This window comes from Bipolaris maydis (genome assembly GCF_028858645.1).
Source record: "Bipolaris maydis strain C4 unplaced genomic scaffold PSV08scaffold_9, whole genome shotgun sequence".
NCBI classification, from domain to species: domain Eukaryota; kingdom Fungi; phylum Ascomycota; class Dothideomycetes; order Pleosporales; family Pleosporaceae; genus Bipolaris; species Bipolaris maydis.
Genome location: NW_027093865.1, coordinates 1,624,110 through 1,644,250, shown reverse-complemented (window position 1 = coordinate 1,644,250; position 20,141 = coordinate 1,624,110). Strand labels below are relative to the sequence as shown.

Below are 20,141 nucleotides of genomic sequence, written 5' to 3'. Positions count from 1 at the left end.
CCAGCTTTGTATCGGAATGTCATCCATCAAGACCATTGCCATGGTACGGGGCACAGGCTCAAAGTCACTACGTTGTCGTGTCCCCGATGTCCCGTCGACACGAATATCCAAGAATCTAGTCGGAGCTCTGACAATCCATCTCCGGAATGCCCAGATACTGCGGATCAAATGTTACTTGAAGAGGTAGCCAGCGCTGCCATGTTCTGATTGGGCATGTCTAAAAAGGTGGGACATGGCAGTCTTTGCTATTCTGGGACGATCATTCCTGTTGCTGTATTCATATTCAATCGGCATCTTTGCCGTGTATCACCAAGGTTTGTGGCTTGGTGACGACTCAAGTCCATCCTTGTTTAGTATACCAGGCTCCAATAGCACATCGCTAGCTGCAACCTTCCAATGCCCCAGCGCCAGATCTAAGCTGTGGCGCACTGAGTATACGACATTTAAGCTATGCGCAAAACAGAGCACGGCCATGTGTCCGTAGCCTCGGGCACTATATATGGGAGGAGAATTGCGAATATCTCCGTTCTTGCAACTATCGAACCATCGATCGGTCACTGGCGTTGCGACGCCATCGACTGAACCCCCAGCCACATTTCTAGTCACCGGTAAAAGATGCCACGCGCTATCACCACTGCTCTTAGTGTTTCGAGGCCTTATGCCGAGTCTTGCCCGTTCCATTGCGGGACTTCGATTTCTGTAACTGCATACTATCTTCTCTGCTGGTCTACGAACAAGCTGCATCCCCCCTCGTGCCCATCAACTAGACCATTCCCAACGGGGGATCAGCACTCAGCCACATCCACCATGACGGGCGGTCCCTTGAGACACGTGGGTTTTGTGTAAAAAGCGAACGGGTGTGTAGGAGCATTCGTGTCATTTGAAAGACATTGCCAGATCAGGCCCAAGAGTAGTCACATGTTTCGTGACCGAGACAAGCTTAGCACTACCGCTCTGGACACATGGCTGTCGCATGGACATTAGGAATTATGAACGCAAGACATCTGATTACTAAATCCCTGCTGCAACTGCCGGACTCAAATGGCTTGCATCTTGGGCGTCCACCAAACTGGTTCAATCGTGGCTTGCGCGAACACCATTACTAGCTCACGGCAAAACAGCGGCACTTGAGAAAAAACAAACATGGACACTAAAACGGCCACAACTCAACATTGAATATGCATTCCTGGGCTGGAAGTCCAGCCACAAAGCACTCGGCGTTTGGAATCGACTTCTCCAACTCAAACGGCAAGCAACACAAATGGCCGAGCCAAGTCCATTACTTAATTGTAGGATCATACATCTCATGCACATCTCCACTCACGAAAACGCTCAGATAGAAAGAAAACCGGAGACTCGAGCACGTTCCACTTTTGACAACAAGCAACTCCCCAGTCCACAGCATCGCGCATCGATGCAAGCTAGAAACATTTGGCTTCCATCCGCGATTACCAGCCCTAGGCATGCATGCAGCCGCTGTAAGAGAAGAAAATTACGCAAACCACCCCCACCACCACCAACCATCATCACCAAGGCAAAAAAAAAAGGGGGGGGGGAGGGTATGACATGTCGCATCATGTGTTGCATGTAAAAAGACTTATCAGTCTATAGTAAGACAAGGGGAAAATAATCCAGTGACAAGCTTTCAGATAAATAAATCAACCAATCAATCAAGCACAAACCGATAAAGGAAAGTATTCCACAGAGAGACTGACATTTTTTTTCCCACCCGGTCCTCAGCTTACACGGAACACTAGTTCCGGTCCAATCTACACGCCTGCGCCCTTTCCCCCCCCCCCCCCTTCTCCCCCCTCTCCGCCCCAAAAATCGCAGGCTCCACTCCGCGTCGCGTGCTCCCCAAAGCCCGCCCGAGATTCAAGTCGGAGATTTCTCTCCGTTTTTTTTTGGTCGCCAAGGTATGGGCGGGACGGAGATTTTACTTTTTTTCGTTCTAGACTCGAGTTCGGGTAGAGGCTGGGATTGCGTTTGAGGAGGGTCTAGTGTGTGTATGTGTGTGTGTGAGAAAGAGAGAGGGAGAGAGAAGAATGTCAAATACAGTGCCTTGGAGCTTGTATGAATAGGTGCGTGTGTCTGGCATACTGGGATTCTGCTTGGTCTCGATATACTTGGCGGAAACTGTATTCTCTACGAGATTGATTTGTTTTCTTTTATATAAAGATATCTTCGGATGGTTTGTGCTTTGTAGGGATGAATCCTGGACAGAAAGCATTATTACAAGTGTTTGTTTGCTCTGAGAAAAAAAATTATTGTTAATTTGTATCCATTGGAATCAAACTTTGGGTTAACAGCTTGGAGTGACGGAGTTTTTATCTTCTCAAGCCTGTATTATGTATGTATCACGTCAACATGCAAAGTAAAGTAAACAAGAAACGCGCAACGAATCTGCCAACGTACTTGGGTCTGTATTCGAAAGCAATGTGAGATATTTCATAAACCTCGCATTCTTTTGAGAATGTCGGCGTTCATGGGAAGGGTGCAGCTTCGAGCAATGGTGTGCAAAAGTCAACTTCTCCAACGATGATCAAACCAGCAAGAGGATTTGGGTAGTTCTCCTCCTCTGAAAAAAAAAAGTCTGCTATATTGGACATGGCTAAAGAGCCGTCAATGGTGAAATCGCTTTCTAGAGTATAGAGCCTCTGGTCATGCCATGTTTGATCTATGTGCCTCCAGACTGACTGCCCCGCAAATGGTTCCAGTGCGTGTAGATGTATAAGCATCGATTGAAGCACTACAACAAGGTCTGTGGTATGGCGAAGGCAAGAGCTAGAGATCCTCTCACCTATACGCATCATGACCTTGAGGTGGTCATCATTCAATGCGTCAGCTATACACATTGCCGTCTGCATTGCACACTGGCATAGGCTTGTGTGGATATAGATGATGCCGCATGGAAGCATTTGGTTGATTCGACGGGTGGCAACTTCTTGTATTTCGTATGAACTCTGTTGCAGGCCCTCGAATAACTCGACATAGTTGTCAGGCTGGAAATTCTCGGATTTCGCCGATTTCGGAAACAGAGAGCGCAATGACTCTGGGATGTTGGAGTGGAACCTGTCTTCAAATAGACTGGGTAGCCTCTCGAGCTGACACAATGCTTGGACAAGGCGTTGGTGATGCAATGTTCCGGCATTCAGGTGTGTTGATAAAGTATAATGACTTCTTGGTGTCCAGGTGGTTTAATTTCCATATCAGACTCAGGTCTTGCTACAATATAGTTTTGCCTTATAATCTACTGGAATAAACTTCTTGAGAATACTGCTTGAGTTTCCTCACAACAGTAGTTGTGTTCTTTCAAAGTCCAGCCTAATGACAAGGTAGCTGAAACCCTTCTCCATGTTTCTTCCTTGGGAAAAAGTCTCGAAGCATTCGATGCAAAGTGTTGAATAGCGTTGCCAGTACAACGGCACTGAGTGTCAGACTGCCAACACGAGTCTTGCACGTACGTAGTGTAATGCTCACTCTTTCACATTGAGTATGCGCATAGCAAACAGTATACCTAGCTAGATTAGAAGGTACCTTTGCAAAGAACCAGTCATATCCAGCATGCCATTGCGCAGAATATCTCGCTACTACATAGAAATGGACATCAATCACGGTTTCTCGTATGCAAAAAGAGAGAGAGAGAGAGAGAAATTCATGTCGAATGCAAGCGCTCACTATTGGAAAATAACAGACACATGTGGTAAATAATATGTTGTACTTGTTTCATTCATTCAGATTAGTCTTGTCATCGCATTAAAGTCGACCCAGCGACACAAGGCCAGTTTTCATTCATTCGATGCAAATTCTTAACACTTGGCAGTATAGTACATCTACTTTTGCGCCTCCTCTCTCTTTACTCTAAAGAATGCTAGCTTGGCAAAACGGCCCAACTGGCCCCAGTAGTGTCGACCGGCAGAGTGATCCATGATTCGCTCCAGTAGCTTGACGACTGCCATGCGGACATCCTGTCTGGGGTGGAAAAGACCGAGACTGAGGTAAAAGAGGCCGGCATCGGGTATAACGCAGAGCAGCTGGAGAACAGTGTCGTATTGTAGTTGGGCGTTTACTCTCCTTGCCGATTCATTGGTCATGTTAAGCGACTGTGCCATTGATGAGAGATCTGTTGACGAAGCGCTGGCGCTCTCGCTGGGTGAACCTGCTTCTTCCACACACCGCGCAAGTGCGATATAGATGGCTGCCGATTGGTCATGGGTGAGCTTCAGACATCGCAGTTTGTCGTGTTGATGGTGCATGTCGAGGCCGCGCACTGGCCTCTTGCCCCAGCCCTTTGCAAGATCCTGGATGTAGCTATAGTAACTTCTGGTGTTGCGCCAGCCTTCAATTCGATGAACGTTTGCTGCAAGTTCGCGGAGCTTGGAGCCTTCATCTGGCCAGACGTAGCCATGCCCAGACACACCATATGCACCGGTTTCCGTGTCATGGGCGCCAATATACAATGCTGATGCCCCGTAGACGGTTTCCTCAAAGGCGGCTGCGATGCGGGTGAATTTGAGCACCCACGAGCGCCATTTTGCCCGGATCGCGTTTTCTCCATGACGGTTGGCGATGCTTTCGAGAAGTTTGTCCATGAACTGATTGTCGCCGGTAGGATCGATACCACCGCCTTTACTGTCAAGGCCCGATTGTCCACCGAGCCCATTCAAAGGGAGGCCTTGCTGCTGGAAAAATAACGATCCCTCTGTGGGCGAGGCTGACTCTATTCGATTGCTAATCTTCATACGACCAGTAGGGAGGTCGCACAGAAGGTCCCACCACTCTGGCTTGTAGGAAAATGCAGGATTGGTGACGCCGGCGATGAAGCCAGGCACTTTGAGCAGGTCGTCTACCTTTGTAAGATCGGTGTATGGAAAGGCGTGTCGCACGAAGCCGCGCAGGATACCACCAGATGCCAGGGCGCATGCTGCCAGCACAGCCTCTGCGACTTCGCCTGAAGGGCGATTGTGTCCGATGAAGATGATGCGCTTCTGGGTCAAGAGAGCATTGACAAGGACAATGATTGGGTGCGTAAATGCGCCGCTCGTGGTTAGATGCGGGTGCAGGGCGAAGGGTTGCGGTTGTGTTGTGTGAGGGGTGGAGAAGGTCTGTATGAGCTTGATGAGGGAAAAGTCGCCTACGGTTTCCAGACTCAGGGAAGTTGGTATCTTGACAGGCACGGGTATGCCATTGTAATCGATTTTTGACTCAAACTCGTGCGTGTCCCGGGGAATGGTATACACCTTCTTCTTGGATTGAGGATCCGATGCAGTTTCGTCCGCCTCTTTTGCAGCATCCTGCTTCTTCCTGTGGCGGACCATGAGTTCAAATTTCTCTACGAACATGTCCTTTGCGTCGCTGGCGCCCAGCACAAAGCCCTCAAGGTGAGAGAGTTTTGGCAAGAGTGACAGATCCATGGAATTGAGGGCATTGTAGAGCGAGGCCAGTGTTTCTAGGACAGGCGCTCTGAAGTACTCCTCGAGAGCCAACAGCAACAGGGGCTTGTATATGTGCAGAAAAGGATGGCGAGTGCATATGGCCATGGCTTTCACAATGGCACCTCTGTGCAGAGTCAGTGTCTGGTAAACTTGTTTGTTGCAAGTTGTTGGGGCCGCGTTACCTCTTCACAGTGTTGTCCTGCTTGGTATTGACCAGATTCAGGACGTAGACCAAGGGTGGCCCGTCTGGATCTGGCCCGCCCTCGCTTTCTGTGTCGTCGCCGTCGTCGTCGTCGTCGTCTTCATTTTGGTTGTCATCATCGGCCTCGGGTCGGTTGTCGCTGTCGCGGTCCTTGGGCTCTTCGGCGGGGGCCGTCGCATTGTCATTGTCGGCTTCCAGGCCGTCTTTGCGCCGCTTCCTGCGTCGCCTGCGCTCTCTCCGTGCCTCGCGCTCCTCCTCGTCGGCGGTGGTGTCCTTGTGCAGAAAGAAAATGGTCCAATCCTGGCTCCGGACGTGGGCCTGGTCGGGCAGCATGAGCTCGGCTAACATGGTCTCGTCACCGCTTATGGCGGCGGGATACTGGTGCTCCATGATGGAGCCGCGGTCAATGTCAAACGAGGCGACGAGTATGTACTCGACATGGTTCTCGACGGCGTCGGCGGGATACTGGGGGCGCAGCTTCATGCCAGCCCTTGGGTGGGACATGGCGGAGAGGTGGCGGAAGGGGTCGTCGCGCTCCGACTGGGTTGAGTCGTTCTCCTCGCCCTCGCGCAGCATGGGGGGCTGCGGGGAGCGGGATTTGGGGTAGTGGCCATTGCGGGTAGATGGCGAGCGCGAGGGCGGGAAGGAGGAGAAGGAAGGCTGGCGTTGCAGCGTGACGGGCTGGGCAGGACTGGGGGCGCCTGGCCGCTGTGATATGACTTGGGCCATGGGTGCGTGTTCTCCCTCTGCTGTACTGCTGTGTACGGGGCCGTGGCTGGTCGCATTCGCTATACAAGTACAGGCGCTAGCGTTAGGGGGGCCGATGCCACAGATGGTCCGAAACCAAACTCACCCTCACCACCATGGCCGCAGCCAGTCGGGGCGAGGGAGAGGGCGAGGGGGACACGAGGGCCAAGTGCATCTGCTGGGGGGGCGGCAGGCTTATCGATTGCCTAGTCAGCCCCCCAACCCACGCCCGGCCTGGTTGCTGGGCCACGCCGCCGCCGCCGCAAAACACCAGCCACGGTCAACAAGCGCCGTCACCACCACCACCACCACCACCATGCGACGACGTTAGCATCCTGCTGTAGCCACGCCCTCGCACCCCCGACACAGACACCGACACCGACACAGACACCGACACCGACACAGACACAGACACAGACACACGCACCTCGCACGCGCCCATGGACTCGCCCACGCCCACGCCCACGCCCTACAAGCCCTCGCCGCTGTCCTTCAACAACGCCCGCCAATCGCCCTTCCGCCGCCCGGGCTCCATCAGAGAGGCCTCGCCTTCCACCCTCCGGCCCTCGACCCCAAGCAGCTCTCCGCTCAAGCCCAAGGACACGACCACTGCCCCTGCTGCTGCTACCGGTCCCGCATCGCAGAACCCTCCGCCCTGGCTGCACACGCGCACACGATCAGGCACGCCCGAACCGCCTGCTTCGCCCGGCCGCCATGTCTCGCCCACGCGCAATGCACCGCCGCCCACGGCCCAAGGCACCGGACGCCCTCTGAGCACCGCGTCCATTGCTGCCATGTTCGAGGGCGCCGCCAAGGACGACACGCCCGCTCCTCTTTCCTTCCGCAAGCAGTCGCCGCCGGCTGGCCCTGTCAAGCCCGTCGAGAGGCCAATTGAGAAGCCAGTAGAGGTCCATGTAGACCGCTTCGCCCACCTCTCGCCCGTGCCCTCGCCCGCACGCTCGCCTGCACGCTCGCGCGAGCCTTCACCCGGCCGCCTGGCAGCCCGGCCACCGACCATCCGGCGCATGGCTTCGAGTGACGCCCTTGCCAAGCTGCCCCCGCCCCTCCTACACAGCATGCGAGAGTCCTTCAGCGTCATGGACCGCGACGACGATGGCCATGTAAATGCTGCAGATGTGGCTGATATGCTGTCCCAGCTCGGGCTCTCCGCCACGCCGTCCCAGCTCTCGACATACTTCAACGGCGCACAATCCATCAACCTGGCCAACTACCTCACAACCCTATCCGATCTGCTGGCCAACCTCTCGCACCAGAGCGAGCTGAGCGCAGCCTTTGAGGCATTTGACGACAACGACGATGGCCAGATTGACTTGGCAGAGCTGAAAGATGCCCTGCTGCACACGGCGCCGCAGCCAGGAGAAACGCTGCTTACCGAACGGGAGATCAACATGGTAGTCGAGGGCTTCAGTGGGCGCAGAGCCTTTGGAAAGGGGGGCAAAGGTCTGGGCAGAGGCGAGGTGTTTCGATATCACGATTTCCTAGCAAATCTGACTGGCGGAGGCAATGGCGCAGACAATACCCAAGGCGCCGCGGCGTCAGCCTAGTGTGTTTGTAAGATGCATTTGCTGCATTCCCTCACGCCTCGAGTTTACGGCGTTGTATCATGTTACGGAATGAATGTTGACGGCCTGGTGCCTGTGGCTGGTAGGACGGCATGGGATTGACATGCACAAAATACATATTATTATTAATAAATGGAATGCAATCGGAGCCAGGCCACAAAAGGCCATCTGTCTTGGACTATGGCTTAGCGTAATGAGGATTGCCTTGTGAAGAGTGTTGCTGACGAAAAGGTGGGAAAGCCAGTTGGGACAATGGGAAGGCTCCTTCTGTCTGTCAGTGAGGCTCCATGCACACATCTGGGGACCCTGGTCTTTGTCAAAAGTCGGTGACAGCAGTGTGAGCAATCATTCGAACGTCTACCCGTTTTACTTTTTCCTACGAGACCGGATGAGATGCATTCGTAGCACGGGCATGTGAGCGGAGCTGTCGGTGAGATTGCGTGGCATCGTGTCTTGCCCGTCGCAATGGCATGCCGTCATGGTGCGTGTGCCGGGCACGAGTCAAGAGCGGCCAAGCATGGGGGGAAAGAATGGAGACGAAAACGTGGCCCACTGACTAGAAGCTGTTACCGTGGGTTCGCCGTGGTGTCGTGAACCCTGTTGTTGCTGTGTTGTCACGACGGGCGGTGGGCATTTCGATTGGAGGGCGGGGCACGTGATGTACAACACATTGGCGCAGATTGGGCAGCTCCGTAAATCGCCATCCACTCGTTCGCAAATCTGTGCAAATAGTGTCGCGGTGGCCCTTGAAGCGGCTAGCAGTAGTGAGCTGGTCGGGAAAAGTCACAGGTGTAGTCGCATCTAGCACCCTCATTGGGCCCGTTTGCTGCAGCACAGACATCGTTCGCGCGCTGCAAGAGCGATTGCAGAGCTCCCAGCATTTTATATCTACCACTCGGCCCCTCGTCGCCTCTGCCACTTCTCCGCATCCAAGATGAGTGGTCCTGGCGAGAATCGGTAGGTGCAGACCAACGCCCGCCCGCCCTGCTGCCACTATACTGACACATGCCTCACAGCTGGCGACGGCAGGGTCAAGCCAACCGCAACTCAGGCGCAAGCACCCCCACCAAGGACGCTGGTGGCCGCCCGCAGTCCATGGCCGCACCTGCGGGCAATGTCTGGGGAACCAAGCAGGCAAAAGCCTCGGGGCCTGGCCCGGCTGCACAAGCTCAGGCCCAGCCCGAGCACCATGTGCCTGTCAAGGACTTCAACGCCAACGAGGTCAAGGAATTCCTCAAGAAGAGTAGGTGCTCCAACATGTACAGCTCACGGCCCCAGGGCTAACCAGCGTGTAGAATACCTCGAGAGTACCGCCAGTACGAGCCACGTAGTCTTCCACGCACATGGCCTGGTAGTGCTAACATCAGCCTTATAGACCAGCCAGCGGTATATCACAAGGTCCCGGGTGACTCGGTGTCGAACAGGAGCAGCGGAGCATGGGGCAAAGGCGGTGAGGCGCTTATGTGTAGCAAGTGTTTGCGGACGTGGAATACTGATTCGACGCGCAGGCACCATGCCGCATCTCATGACGACGGGGCAAGACTTCTTCACGCAGCTCAAGAAGCAGCTGGCGACGCTGGACCAGACCAAAGCAGCGCAGTAGCTGCAAACAGGCCATGATTGTTTCAGCGGCATTCGGGTAGGCATTGCAGGCGTTCTTGGGCATGGGTTTCTGGGCGGCTACATGGCAGCACCTTGCAGGAGCATGGTACGGCTTTGAGGGCGGGGGGGAAAAGGCGTTTGGGGGCCTGCGAAGGTACATGTTGTCCGGGGCCCAGCATCGTGGTGGGCGATGGCCATGTGGTCGACGACAGGGTCATGGGATTTTGTATGTATGTATGTATGTATGTATGTATGTATGCTATAGAGATGCACGCAGGGACCGGGCAGCTGCATCCAAGGGCTTGACATGGACATTTTTGCAGAATCAGAGGGTCAAGTGAGGCGTATAGTGCTGTGGGCGTGGTTGGGTATGACAAGGATACCCATACCTTCTCTCCTTTGCGAGCGACCGTCGTTTTCTGACAGGCCAATCCCGAGCAGGCAGGGCAGCAAGCGGCAACCAAACACTGTGCGAGGGGACCTGCTGTGCAACCACATCGGCTTTGTTGGACGACTGTCTATCACGCTTGCGCCTCTTCTCCCGCTCTGCACTCGCACACATACAGACACAGACACTGTCCCGCCAAGTGCCGCCAGTGGCCATCCATCCAGCCCCCCTCGCAGCACCGCCGGTACCTTGCATCGAGGCTGCAGTTGCGCAACCACCGCCGAGCCCGCAACCTCAGCTTTAGGGGTACCAGTCACTTGTCCACACGCCGCTACCCCGCCACGCACACTCTCCTTTTGCGACTCCTGCCCAGCACGCGCCGCCGTTGCTTGCACGAGGTTGGGCCACATCGAGCCCGAGGCTGCCAGTGCTGCGCGACAGAGGCGCATTGCGCTCCTTGGTCACGCTCGCTTGATCCCCGATTGGGCTCTCCTAATGCCGTCCGCCTGTCCTTGACCAGCGACTTCACGATCCTCGGACGCGTTCGGCGCATTCCCATCTGGCCCTTGATCCACCCACCCGGAGCGCCATGTCCTCTCCACCAGACACACCCGCTCACCCTCCTCTATCCTCGCACCGCCGACACCCCGACAGCCTGGACATGTCCCACAACAACGCTTCCAGGCGCCAATCCTTCAACCGACGCTCTTCCGGCTACTCGCCCATAACCCCGCGCTCGTCGCACGACTTTGACGACGCCTCTGCACACAACTTCGACGGCCCCATAGACGGCAATGGCCTCGGAAACCTGGCCGACGAGCTGGGCGAGATATGGGACGACGATGACGAGGCCATAGACGGCGACTACGCTGACGACATAGACGAGTCGCACGGCGACCTCGCTGCCATCGGCACTGCCGTCGAGCACGACGGTTCCTACGGCGTCGACAGCGTAGCCAGTATCAACGGCGTGCGTGACAGTGGCGTGGCCATGCAAGACTCTCCTCCCACCGGTCTCAGCCCAGCCTCGGCTGCAAAGTCAAAAAAGCATAACAGACAACGATCGCTGTACGACGGCTCCGACTATGGCGACGACTCCGACCTGGACAACGAGGGCATATCACCGGCGCTCGAGTCGAGAATGGCAGCTATCGAAAGCCTGGCACGGCGGGGCATGGAAGAGAATGGCAGCCCGTCAGACGAGGTGGTCAAGCGAGTGACGGAGCAACTACGAGACTTGGGCAGTCAGATCGCTATAGAGAACGGATCCACAAGGTAGCTTTGTCCCTTTTCCCTTTTGGATGATTTATGCTAACAGAAGGAAAAAAAACAGGCTTAAAACAGCTCACGATGCTCTCACAACACATCTAACCCACCAGTCCCGTACCCTAACATCTCTAGCCGCCTCCTTCTCAGGCCCACGACCTATCTTGCCCGACCCAGACACTATCGAGGAACTCTTGCCAATCATACAATCAACCCTGGACTTGCTACCCCATTCCGACGCTGAGCCACTCGTCGCCCTCTCCCATCTCACACACTCGAGCCGCGAGCTCCTGCAACATCTCGCAAATGTCAGCGACACGCTACACATGTCCCGGCAAACCACCATGAACGCCACCCGTAGGCTCAAAGTCAGCAAAGAACAATTACAGGACTGGAAACGCGACAATGAACGAACAAAGGAGGCACAGGAGTACATTGAACATGGAGACTGGGACCGGCGGCTCAAAGAGAGGGAAGCCAAACGTGCATGTGCAGACGTGCTGGATGGATTCGAGGATGTTTGTGGACAATGGAGAAAGAGGCTTTGCGATGGCCTGGGCGCGACTTCTGGGTAGAATTCGCCTTGCGCACCTTGCTAGTAATTTTCTCTTCTTCCTCTTCTCTACTCGACACTTGCGGCGAGGTTTCGCTGAAGAAAAAAAAAGAATAAGACTGATATAGAGTCTGTGGCATCTTTAATGGCGATGCGAATCAAGAATATTCGACAAAGCATCTCGGCACTACACTACGGGACTTTTCATGTTTCCCCATGCTAGGGAAACGAAATTGGGGCATCCCTGGTGGATTATACTAGACGGCTCGTAGTTCTTTCTTTTTGTTTCTTTTGTTTGGGAACAACAAGTGGATTTTTTTTCTCTGTTGTTTATCCGCCTGCCCTTTTCTTTTCCTTTTGTTTACAAATTTCATATGTACATTTTTTTTTCTTGCATCGTCATGGTCGTATGGTGTTTTTTTGGGATGGCATTTGATAGATGGAACCTTGGTAATACCCCTCCCCATTTATACACTTGGCTTTCTGAGGACAAGCATGTAGTAGTAAATATTGTCAATCGTTTGGTAGATGAGAGAATGAAAGGCAGTACAAACTGAAGGACATTGGTGATGTAACATGTGATGATGGGGACGAACAAAGGTACCAGGAGTAACTACCGAGAAAAACTAACAGTACATGTATGGACGTGTGTATCCAGGTTCTAGGCAAGCTTCTGGGCTGACCTCACATCGCTTACCCCAGTTCCTTGCACAATCTTTGCCTCGACAACTCCGTACACGGGTATCTCCTGTAACCTCTCGACAATGTGGTGTAGTGTGGGTAGTGCCTTCCAGTCAAGTGCGTCAAACGCAATCTCGGCCGTCGAGGCAGTAAGCGTCTGCTCAATCTTTTTCTCCACCGTCTTGCTGTCCTCATCGCCAGGCAGGAATGCAGTGTACTCGACATCTGCCTGTCCGCGCTGCTTGCTACCCGCACTCGCAGTAGCGGGTATGTATTTATGAAATAGCAGGCCATCGTCTCTAGGAGGTGCTGACTGGACAGCCGGAGCCTCACCGTTTGCAGTACCTGCTGGTTGTAACCCGGAGAGCTTCATGGAGCAGAATTTCGACGACATCCAACTCGCGTCCAACACGCACTTGTCGTCGGCCCTGCTCACCTCGAGATCAGCAAATACCTTGGGAAACCCAAGTTCCTCCCTCCCACTCAAAATCGGATCCGCAAGGTTCTCAAACAGCACGGGCAAATACGTGCCCACGACCGTCTCCCCATCCTCCTTGACATACTCAACACCATGCACATACAGCCCAAAGTGACTGTACCCTCGTCCGCCCAACCACTCGAGATTTCCCAGCTGCGTAACTGCAAAGGTAGCATACGCCGTCGTATCCTCAATAGCAAACTTGAACTTGCCAGTCTGCGGCAGCAAGTTCTCCAACACGGTCCTACTCGTCCTCACCTTGACACTCGCCGTTGAAAACGTCGCCGCAGTGCCATCCCTCTGCCTCCCATAAAAGTCCTGGCGCGGACCCGGCATAGGCCCAAACACCGTCGGCATTCGCCACAGTAGACTTTTGTTATTCTCCCACTCCCACTTCCGCAGCATCTGGCTCGAATAGTGCCATTCGTCGTGGCCAAAATTGTAGTCTGTGAATCTTGATACGTCGAGGTGTGGACCCGTGCCTAGGTCGTGGCCCGCGACACGTGAGTATTCTTGGATTTTGCTCGCGCGGTCGTAGCGGCAGCGCTCGTACAGTTTGAGCCGGGAGGGAATGGAAGAGAGGGGGACACCTAGGGGAAGCATGACGGCGAGGGAGGCCGCGTCTTCGATTGCTTGGCCTGCGCCTTGGCCTTGGTCTGATTATTGTCAAAAAAAATCGTGTTAGTTTCTGTTCGTTTTACTTTTTTCATTCTTCATAAAAGAGAGGGGGAGGGGGAGGGTGTTTGTGAATGATAAATTGAACTTACGCGGAGTAAAAGGATGAGCGGCATCACCTATCAAGACCAACTTCCCTTCTGTCCAAGTAGGCAACTGCTCCATATCCAGCAACTCCCACACCTTGAGTGTCTCTTCATCCGCCATAGCCAGCAGCTTGAGCACCGCCGGCTCAAAATCCTTGTACACCTCGAGCATCTTGTCCAGATTTCCCTTCTTCTGCCAATCGCTGTTCCCAGGCCCTTGCGCATCAATCTGGCTCTCAGACGTAGGATGTATGCACACGAAATTCAGAAGCGTATTGTCAGACGTTGGGTACACGACTACTCGCCTATCGCGAGCAAAGATCATGACCAGATGGCCTTCTTTGTCGGCAAACTTGCGCGTATCCGGGTCGGCTAAGGCTTTTTGGCGGGGGAAGAGGAAGCGGAATGCGCTCTTGCCACTACCAAAGGTCTTGATGTTTTCTGCGCCTGGAATGCGTAGGCGGGTTTTGGAATGGACGCCGTCTGCGCCGACGATGAGGTCGCCTTGGATTCTTTCGCCGCTCTCCAGCACAACAGTGCCTTCTTTGGGGTCCACATCGACAACTTTGGAGCGGAGCTTGAGCACGGCTGGCTTGCCTGGTCCTTCTTCGCTGGTAGCGATTCGCCTCAGTTCGCTGTGCAGACTCACGCGGTGGGCGAGTTGCCAGGGGTGCTGCCACCGTCCTGCGCTTTCTTCAAGGTTTACATTGAAGAGTTCCCGGCCGTTGGGAAGCAACTGCGTCATCTGCTTGCACATGACCGCGCCTTGCGCTTCGGGAATCAGGCCTATACGTCGTAGAAGGCCATTAGCGTTGGGGGCGAGATGTACGGCAGCGCCGAGTTCGTTGGCGAAGCCCGAGGCTTCGACTACAGTCACCGTGTGGCCTCGTTGTCGGAGGAAGATTGCTGCACTCAGACCGCCGATGCCTGCTCCACATACTGTGATATTGAGAGGTCGCTGGGAGGCGTCGTCGTGTCCGTTGACACCATTGACACCATTTGTGGAGGTCCCGTTTGCGAAGTCCATAGTTAGGGGGCGCAAAGATACACTGGACGAAAAGAAGACAACGAAGCGGCAGTAACTAGCACTGAAAGTATGGTAGTTAGTGAAATAAGAATTAATACAAAGGATCGGAATAAAGGCCAGCGAAAATTGGTCTTAATTCCCGCTTTTTGCTGTTAGCCACATCATGGTCACACCAAGGTTCGGTTCGTGGAAATAGATCCTCCCCCCCCCCCCTTCCTCCCCTCCACTTCCCGGAATTAGGCTCCTCTGCAAATGAGCGCATGAACACATGTTTTTGGCATTCTTCCGCTTTAGGATATGTTGGATCTCGTGTCCGAATGGATGAGAGAACGTCGGCTGTTTAAATGGTGTATCTTTTGTGGCACACCGTGAGATTGGATTGCATTTGGGAAAATGCAGGTCAGCACGGAATGCATTCACTGCATCGAGGGGAAAGCTGTAGTAGGTTAGTTGGGGTCATCACTAAGCAGCTCGCCAGATGGAGTAGATTGCTTGTTTTCTATCTCAAGTGTGATGACGAGGAAATGTACAATGCGCATCACTTTCTCAACGACAAGTCTCTTATCTCTCTCTCTCTCTCTCACACACACACACACACGTGCATTGCCCTGATTTCCAACAGAACTAAATAAATCGAGACCCCTCAAACTCCCTGAATCTCCCAAAAGCCATTCAAAAAAAAACCCCCCTCACCACTCTCCACCAAGTTTATACCCAACATTCCACACGCGCCCCAGCGAATTCCTCCAAATCTTTGATATGGTCTATTAATCTCCTTGTTAGCCACCTCTCTCTCTCTCTGTGTGTGTGTGTGTGTGTGTGTTTCTCCCAAAACGGCACCAACCATCCTTCCCCCCCTTTCCCTCCCTCCCCTTGCCCTTCCACAACAAATAAAAGAAAAGAAAAAAAAAACACAGCAAAATTGCTTACCGACTCCAAAAACACACCCGTAAACATGACGCCCACAAACGTCTGCTCAAACCCATTCATATACACCCTCCTCTCACTCTGATCCAGCTGCGTATTCACGGGCCGGTACGCAGGAACACGACGATGCTGCGTGGGCCAATGACTTGGATTCTGCTGCGCATTTGCGGCTACGGGATTAGGATGCGCGTTTAGACTAGCATCGTGACCGCCTTCTGTGGTGTGGTGGAGATCGTAGTCTGCCAGGGTGGTGGCGAGGGTGTAGTGTGTTGGGTTTTCGGTGGTTGTTACGGACATTGTGGTTATGTTTCCTGCGGGATGGTGAGAGAGGGAAAAAAAAATGAAAGTGGAAATTGGTAGGGAGAGACGGCGTGTGGTTGTTTGTTCAGCGAAAGACACGGGTGAGAGGCGTAGATGTCGGCATTACCACATGCTCGTGTTCCGGCGCTGGGAAGACGCGGGCGAGACGGAGGGGGAGAATGTGGTGGGGCGATGGGGTTCGGAATGTGGGGGAGGGAGCATGGATGTGCGCACTTCGGTCCTTGTAAGTTGTCGTCCCATTGCATTGCCGTCGGGTTGGGTGGGAGATTGTACCGACGTGGACCGGGGATGTCTTGTCGCGCTTACATAGTAGTAGAAGAGATTGCTGCTTTCCTCCAGTCCTTGAAAGTTCTGTTGTGATTCTTTTCTTCTGTTCGGTTTTTGCAGTCTCATTATGTCGTCGTCGCCAATTACCCCCGAAGCCGCGCTGGAGATCCTCCAGGCCACGGCCCTTACAACACGCTGCCACAACGCCTTTTTTAGACAGAAGCAGCTCAAGTCGCTACATGATGCGCTGCGTAATAGCAGTGATGCTATCAGAAACGCTATCAAGCAGGACACACATGTATCAGACGAGGAAGCAACTACAGAGGTTGCAATCGTCCTCGACCTAGTCAAAGAGCACTATGCCTCCATTAATACCACAAAAGAGCTGGAAGCGGAGTACCGTATCACAAATGGCAAAGATGCCAGTGATAGGAGAGTACCGTGGGGTGTTGCATATATTGAGCCTCAAAAAAGCCATACGCCTTTCTTTTCTGTCCTGTCGCCTTTGAGCGCAGCTGTTGCAGCAGGTACCTGTGTAGCGCTCAAGGTAAGCATCACTCTTAGATCCTCCCCCCCCATCAATTCACAATTAACGACAAAAACAGCTTGAAAACAACCTCCGTACTCTCCCCTCTCTCCTCCGCAAACTCCTTACCGAAGCCCTCGAATCCGACACCTTCCTCATCATCTCATCCTCACCACCCGCCGACTCCCTCTCAACCTGCCTCCAAGTTCTCCAAGAGACGCAAGTCGCCCAACCAACATACTCGCAGCACATCTCCCCTCAGGGCAAAGTAATCGCAATAGTAGACCGCACCGCGGACCTTGCCACTGCGGCCTCACACCTCGTCACCGCCCGCTTCGCCTTCGGCGGCACATCTCCCTACGCCCCCGACATAATCCTTGTAAACGAATACATCAAAAAAGAGTTCCTCGAACACGTCCTGCAACTCTCCTTCCGCTACCTCGCTGGTTCCGGCTCTCTCGCCAACGGCGTCTCCCCCTCCAATAACGCCAGCAATCAAAAATCCTCGTCGTCGCGCATCTCCAGCGCCTTCTCCACGCTATCCTCGTCAAAAGCCTGGGACTTGACAACCATATCCCAAGGCGACAACGGCGCCATTGTCGAACTCGCAAATCTAGCTTCACTGCCTCCAAAATTCACACAACCCATTCTCGCAGTGTCGCCCATAACATCGCTCGAACACGCAATCAGCCTCGTAGAGCAAGATCTCGCCCCGCAGGAATCCCTGCTGGCAAGCTACCACTTCGGCACAAACTCAACGGCAAAGTACCTCTCTCAATTCGTGCCAGCGGCCGTGTCGTTTGCAAATGGTGTGCCGTTTTCGCTGCTGCTGGGTCCTGCTGCGCCGTCAAGCCAGGCGGGTCTCGACGTCGACAAGAGATATACAATTGAGCATTTTTTGCGCCTTGCGCCCGCTTATGTGACGCTGCCGTCGAATCAGAAGGTGCTGTTCAAGGTGCTGGGTGGCAAGGAAGGAGGGAAGGCGGCAAGTGATATGTTGAGCAAGGCGACGCAGGAGATCAAGGAGGCCAAGCGCAAGGAGTCGATTGCAATTGGATATTTTGAGCAGGGCATCCTTGTTGGCTTGGGAATTTACGGTATTCCGCTCCTCACATGTATTGGGGCGTCGTTGTTTTTTGGGGTTAGGGCTGGGCTGAGGAAGTTTGCGTTTATTTAAATGTCTTTTTTTCGTCTTTCTTCGATTGAGGGTATGAATGAGTGGGGGTGGATACGATTTGTAGATGTATCAATCGATTTCCTTGTGTTTACCCAGGTGAAAAGGAAAGGGTGAGTTGCTACGTGCGTTACTAACCAAGTCAGTTCATCACCTTGTATCGCACCGAGATCCAAAGTAAAATCAAAGCATTTTTCTTGCTCTCTATATTCTTCCTAATGTACACGGACATCGTCATGGATCATATGAGACCAGCCAATCAGCCTGCTTATATACGTGCATACATACAACGTGAATCGTACAAACCCATATTAAACATCTGACTGGCGTAAGAAGCCTAAACCAGCTCTCAATGAGGAACCCACTTCGCCGTCCAAATGCGCAGCCTCTTACCCCAGATAAGCATGGGAATAGTAAGCAAGCCGAAGATGCCCATGAGCATAGCAAAAATGCCAAACGGCTCTGCCGGACCATCGTGCGTGACCCACTCGCCGACGAAGAAGGTCCAGGCAAAGCTAATCACTGCACGTGCCGAGGTGATAGCGACGAAGCAGTCACCAGCAAGGGTGCCATATGCTTCAATGATATAGTTAAAGCCCACCGATGGCGCTTGCATGAGGCCGAAAGCGACGAGGCCGATTCCAAACTGCAGACCCACCCAGCCCGTCGACGAGGGGTTCTGCGCTACGAAGCCGAAGATGAGTGAGCCGATGGTGGCAGTGAAGAGGGCGGGGAGAGCGGTGACGAGACGGGATTCTGGTTCAGAGAAGCCGTGCAGGTCCTTCTTTGCGAGTCGTTTGGTTGCAAAATCAGCGACAAGGTAGGTGTATATCTGAAATACCCAGGGGAATTAGTGAATGTCCAGAGTAGAAAGGTTACTGAGGTTCAAAAGACTTACACAACCTAGGATAGCCCCAATGATGCCGCCAATGTTGATCAGTCCAACGCCCTTGCCCCAGAGATATGGGGGTTGGGCGACAATTTGAGGAGCTACCGTTGACAAAGTTACCTACATTCGAGTTAGTGGTGTCTATTTTTTTTTTGTTTGAATCTTTCAATATAGTCTTCACTCACAATCAGTCCGACGAGTCCCGCATACCAGGCTGAAATCAGCCACACTCCAGGTAGTCGAAGGACCTTATAAGGAGCCAATAATTTCGCACCGATGCCTGGCTGATATGTGATGAGTTTTAGGGAACGGAGGTATGAGTAAGAAGGGTACGCGGATGGTGCCACGGAGTCAGCAACGGCAACACTCTCCTTGGTATCTACAGTGGCTTTGTTCAAAACGTCGTCGTCGGATGTGTATGAAGACTGTGGGCGCTCGTACAAAGTCTCGGCTTGGAATACAAGGCAGAGAACGAAGTTGATGGCTGAAAGGACAACATTTATCCAGTGTAGCCAGTCAAGACCCATGGACGCAACAATGTATCCACCGCAAGCACCGCCGACAAGAGATCCCAAGGTTAGGAAGGAAGTGTAGATGGCCTACAAATAGCGTTGTTAGCATTCTGGTACGCTGAGAGTCTCTGTCACAATTACATACCATAGCACGTCCACGCTGATGAACAAAGAAAATCTCGCCAACCACATCCGGACTAACCGCGTCGGCAGGTGCTCCGCCAATGCCCATGAATATACGTGCAACGAGAAGACTATTGAAGCTTGTCGCTAATCCTCCCCACATGCTCGAGAAGACTAGCAACAACAGGCTAGCCAGAGTCACTGGGCGACGCCCAAAGGTGTTGGCCAAGGGCACCCACCACAGGTTAGCCGCCCCCAACATGAGAACATTGACCGCAACGAGGTATGTCAGTTCTGAAAAACGTTTTGGAGGGAGACCAAACACTGGTGTTGACGCATATACCGGGAAAGCACTGGAGATGGACGCCGAAGTGAAGTTCACCACAAAAGGGTGCATAGACATGACTGCGAGCATCACAAGCTTCCGCCATTTGGGCAGATTCAGCGGGTCTGCTGGGTCTGACGTTGGCTGGGGTACCAGACGAATCTCATCTTTATTCGTCTGTGATGCTGTCCATTCGAGATGTTCTGATGAGGTAAAAGTCGTCAGCTCTGACAACCCCGAAAGTCTGTTGTCGCGTCTTACCAACCAGTGTTGCAGTTCCAGGGGGCCTGGCATTGCGCACCTCCTCTTTGGAAAGCTTAAACGCCGCGCTGAAGGATGTCATTGCGGGCTGAT

At 53.4% G+C, this 20,141-nt stretch overlaps 8 protein-coding genes across 8 annotated transcripts; 4 read left to right on the top strand and 4 right to left on the bottom strand.

Moving 5' to 3' along the window:
- Positions 1-3,709: 3,709 nt before the first annotated feature.
- On the bottom strand, positions 3,710-6,213 carry PSV08DRAFT_225963 (docking domain of Afi1 for Arf3 in vesicle trafficking-domain-containing protein; the record flags this gene model as incomplete). Its single annotated transcript, XM_014228647.2, has 2 exons — positions 3,710-5,559; positions 5,618-6,213. The coding sequence occupies 2 exons, from the start codon at positions 6,211-6,213 to the stop codon at positions 3,834-3,836; spliced, it is 2,322 nt and encodes a 773-aa protein (XP_014084122.1). The 3' UTR covers positions 3,710-3,833.
- A 487-nt stretch (positions 6,214-6,700) lies between these two features.
- PSV08DRAFT_392871 (uncharacterized protein) lies at positions 6,701-8,133 on the top strand (the record flags this gene model as incomplete). Its single annotated transcript, XM_066093539.1, has 2 exons — positions 6,701-6,710; positions 6,772-8,133. The coding sequence occupies 2 exons, from the start codon at positions 6,701-6,703 to the stop codon at positions 7,947-7,949; spliced, it is 1,188 nt and encodes a 395-aa protein (XP_065948962.1). The 3' UTR covers positions 7,950-8,133.
- Positions 8,134-8,892: 759 nt separating this feature from the next.
- Positions 8,893-9,690, top strand: PSV08DRAFT_363516 (uncharacterized protein). The gene is made up of 5 exons (XM_014228645.1): positions 8,893-8,924; positions 8,984-9,210; positions 9,263-9,283; positions 9,343-9,417; positions 9,476-9,690. Exons 1-5 carry the CDS (start codon positions 8,902-8,904, stop codon positions 9,568-9,570), a joined length of 441 nt encoding a protein of 146 aa, XP_014084120.1. The 5' UTR covers positions 8,893-8,901; the 3' UTR covers positions 9,571-9,690.
- Positions 9,691-10,308: 618 nt separating this feature from the next.
- Positions 10,309-11,916, top strand: PSV08DRAFT_48874 (uncharacterized protein). The gene is made up of 2 exons (XM_014228644.2): positions 10,309-11,232; positions 11,291-11,916. Exons 1-2 carry the CDS (start codon positions 10,547-10,549, stop codon positions 11,796-11,798), a joined length of 1,194 nt encoding a protein of 397 aa, XP_014084119.1. The 5' UTR covers positions 10,309-10,546; the 3' UTR covers positions 11,799-11,916.
- A 521-nt stretch (positions 11,917-12,437) lies between these two features.
- Positions 12,438-14,723, bottom strand: PSV08DRAFT_410707 (uncharacterized protein; the record flags this gene model as incomplete). The annotated part of the gene is made up of 2 exons (XM_014228643.1): positions 12,438-13,591; positions 13,703-14,723. 2 exons carry the CDS (start codon positions 14,721-14,723, stop codon positions 12,438-12,440), a joined length of 2,175 nt encoding a protein of 724 aa, XP_014084118.1.
- A 488-nt stretch (positions 14,724-15,211) lies between these two features.
- Positions 15,212-16,087, bottom strand: PSV08DRAFT_48869 (uncharacterized protein). The gene is made up of 2 exons (XM_014228642.2): positions 15,654-16,087; positions 15,212-15,487 (listed from the first exon to the last, which is right to left on the bottom strand). The coding sequence occupies exons 1-2, from the start codon at positions 15,945-15,947 to the stop codon at positions 15,413-15,415; spliced, it is 369 nt and encodes a 122-aa protein (XP_014084117.1). The 5' UTR covers positions 15,948-16,087; the 3' UTR covers positions 15,212-15,412.
- A 208-nt stretch (positions 16,088-16,295) lies between these two features.
- On the top strand, positions 16,296-18,133 carry PSV08DRAFT_363512 (Aldehyde/histidinol dehydrogenase). Its single transcript, XM_014228641.2, has 2 exons — positions 16,296-16,785; positions 16,844-18,133. The coding sequence occupies exons 1-2, from the start codon at positions 16,366-16,368 to the stop codon at positions 17,939-17,941; spliced, it is 1,518 nt and encodes a 505-aa protein (XP_014084116.2). The 5' UTR covers positions 16,296-16,365; the 3' UTR covers positions 17,942-18,133.
- A 132-nt stretch (positions 18,134-18,265) lies between these two features.
- PSV08DRAFT_225949 (major facilitator superfamily domain-containing protein) lies at positions 18,266-20,130 on the bottom strand (the record flags this gene model as incomplete). Its single annotated transcript, XM_014228640.2, has 5 exons — positions 18,266-18,770; positions 18,837-18,947; positions 19,013-19,426; positions 19,485-19,990; positions 20,049-20,130. 5 exons carry the CDS (start codon positions 20,128-20,130, stop codon positions 18,288-18,290), a joined length of 1,596 nt encoding a protein of 531 aa, XP_014084115.1. The 3' UTR covers positions 18,266-18,287.
- Positions 20,131-20,141: the final 11 nt, after the last annotated feature.

Coding starts and splice junctions, on each gene's coding strand:
- PSV08DRAFT_48869 (XM_014228642.2), bottom strand. CDS start 15,947: ATGTCCGTAACAACCACCGAAAACCCAACACACTACACCCTCGCCACC. Junction 15,488..15,653: donor CGGGTGTGTTTTTGGAGTCG/GTAAGCAATTTT, acceptor GGAGATTAATAG/ACCATATCAAAGATTTGGAG.
- PSV08DRAFT_48874 (XM_014228644.2), top strand. CDS start 10,547: ATGTCCTCTCCACCAGACACACCCGCTCACCCTCCTCTATCCTCGCAC. Junction 11,233..11,290: donor ATAGAGAACGGATCCACAAG/GTAGCTTTGTCC, acceptor GAAAAAAAACAG/GCTTAAAACAGCTCACGATG.
- PSV08DRAFT_363516 (XM_014228645.1), top strand. CDS start 8,902: ATGAGTGGTCCTGGCGAGAATCG. Junction 9,284..9,342: donor ATACCTCGAGAGTACCGCCA/GTACGAGCCACG, acceptor TCAGCCTTATAG/ACCAGCCAGCGGTATATCAC. Junction 9,418..9,475: donor CGGAGCATGGGGCAAAGGCG/GTGAGGCGCTTA, acceptor TTCGACGCGCAG/GCACCATGCCGCATCTCATG.
- PSV08DRAFT_363512 (XM_014228641.2), top strand. CDS start 16,366: ATGTCGTCGTCGCCAATTACCCCCGAAGCCGCGCTGGAGATCCTCCAG. Junction 16,786..16,843: donor GTACCTGTGTAGCGCTCAAG/GTAAGCATCACT, acceptor CGACAAAAACAG/CTTGAAAACAACCTCCGTAC.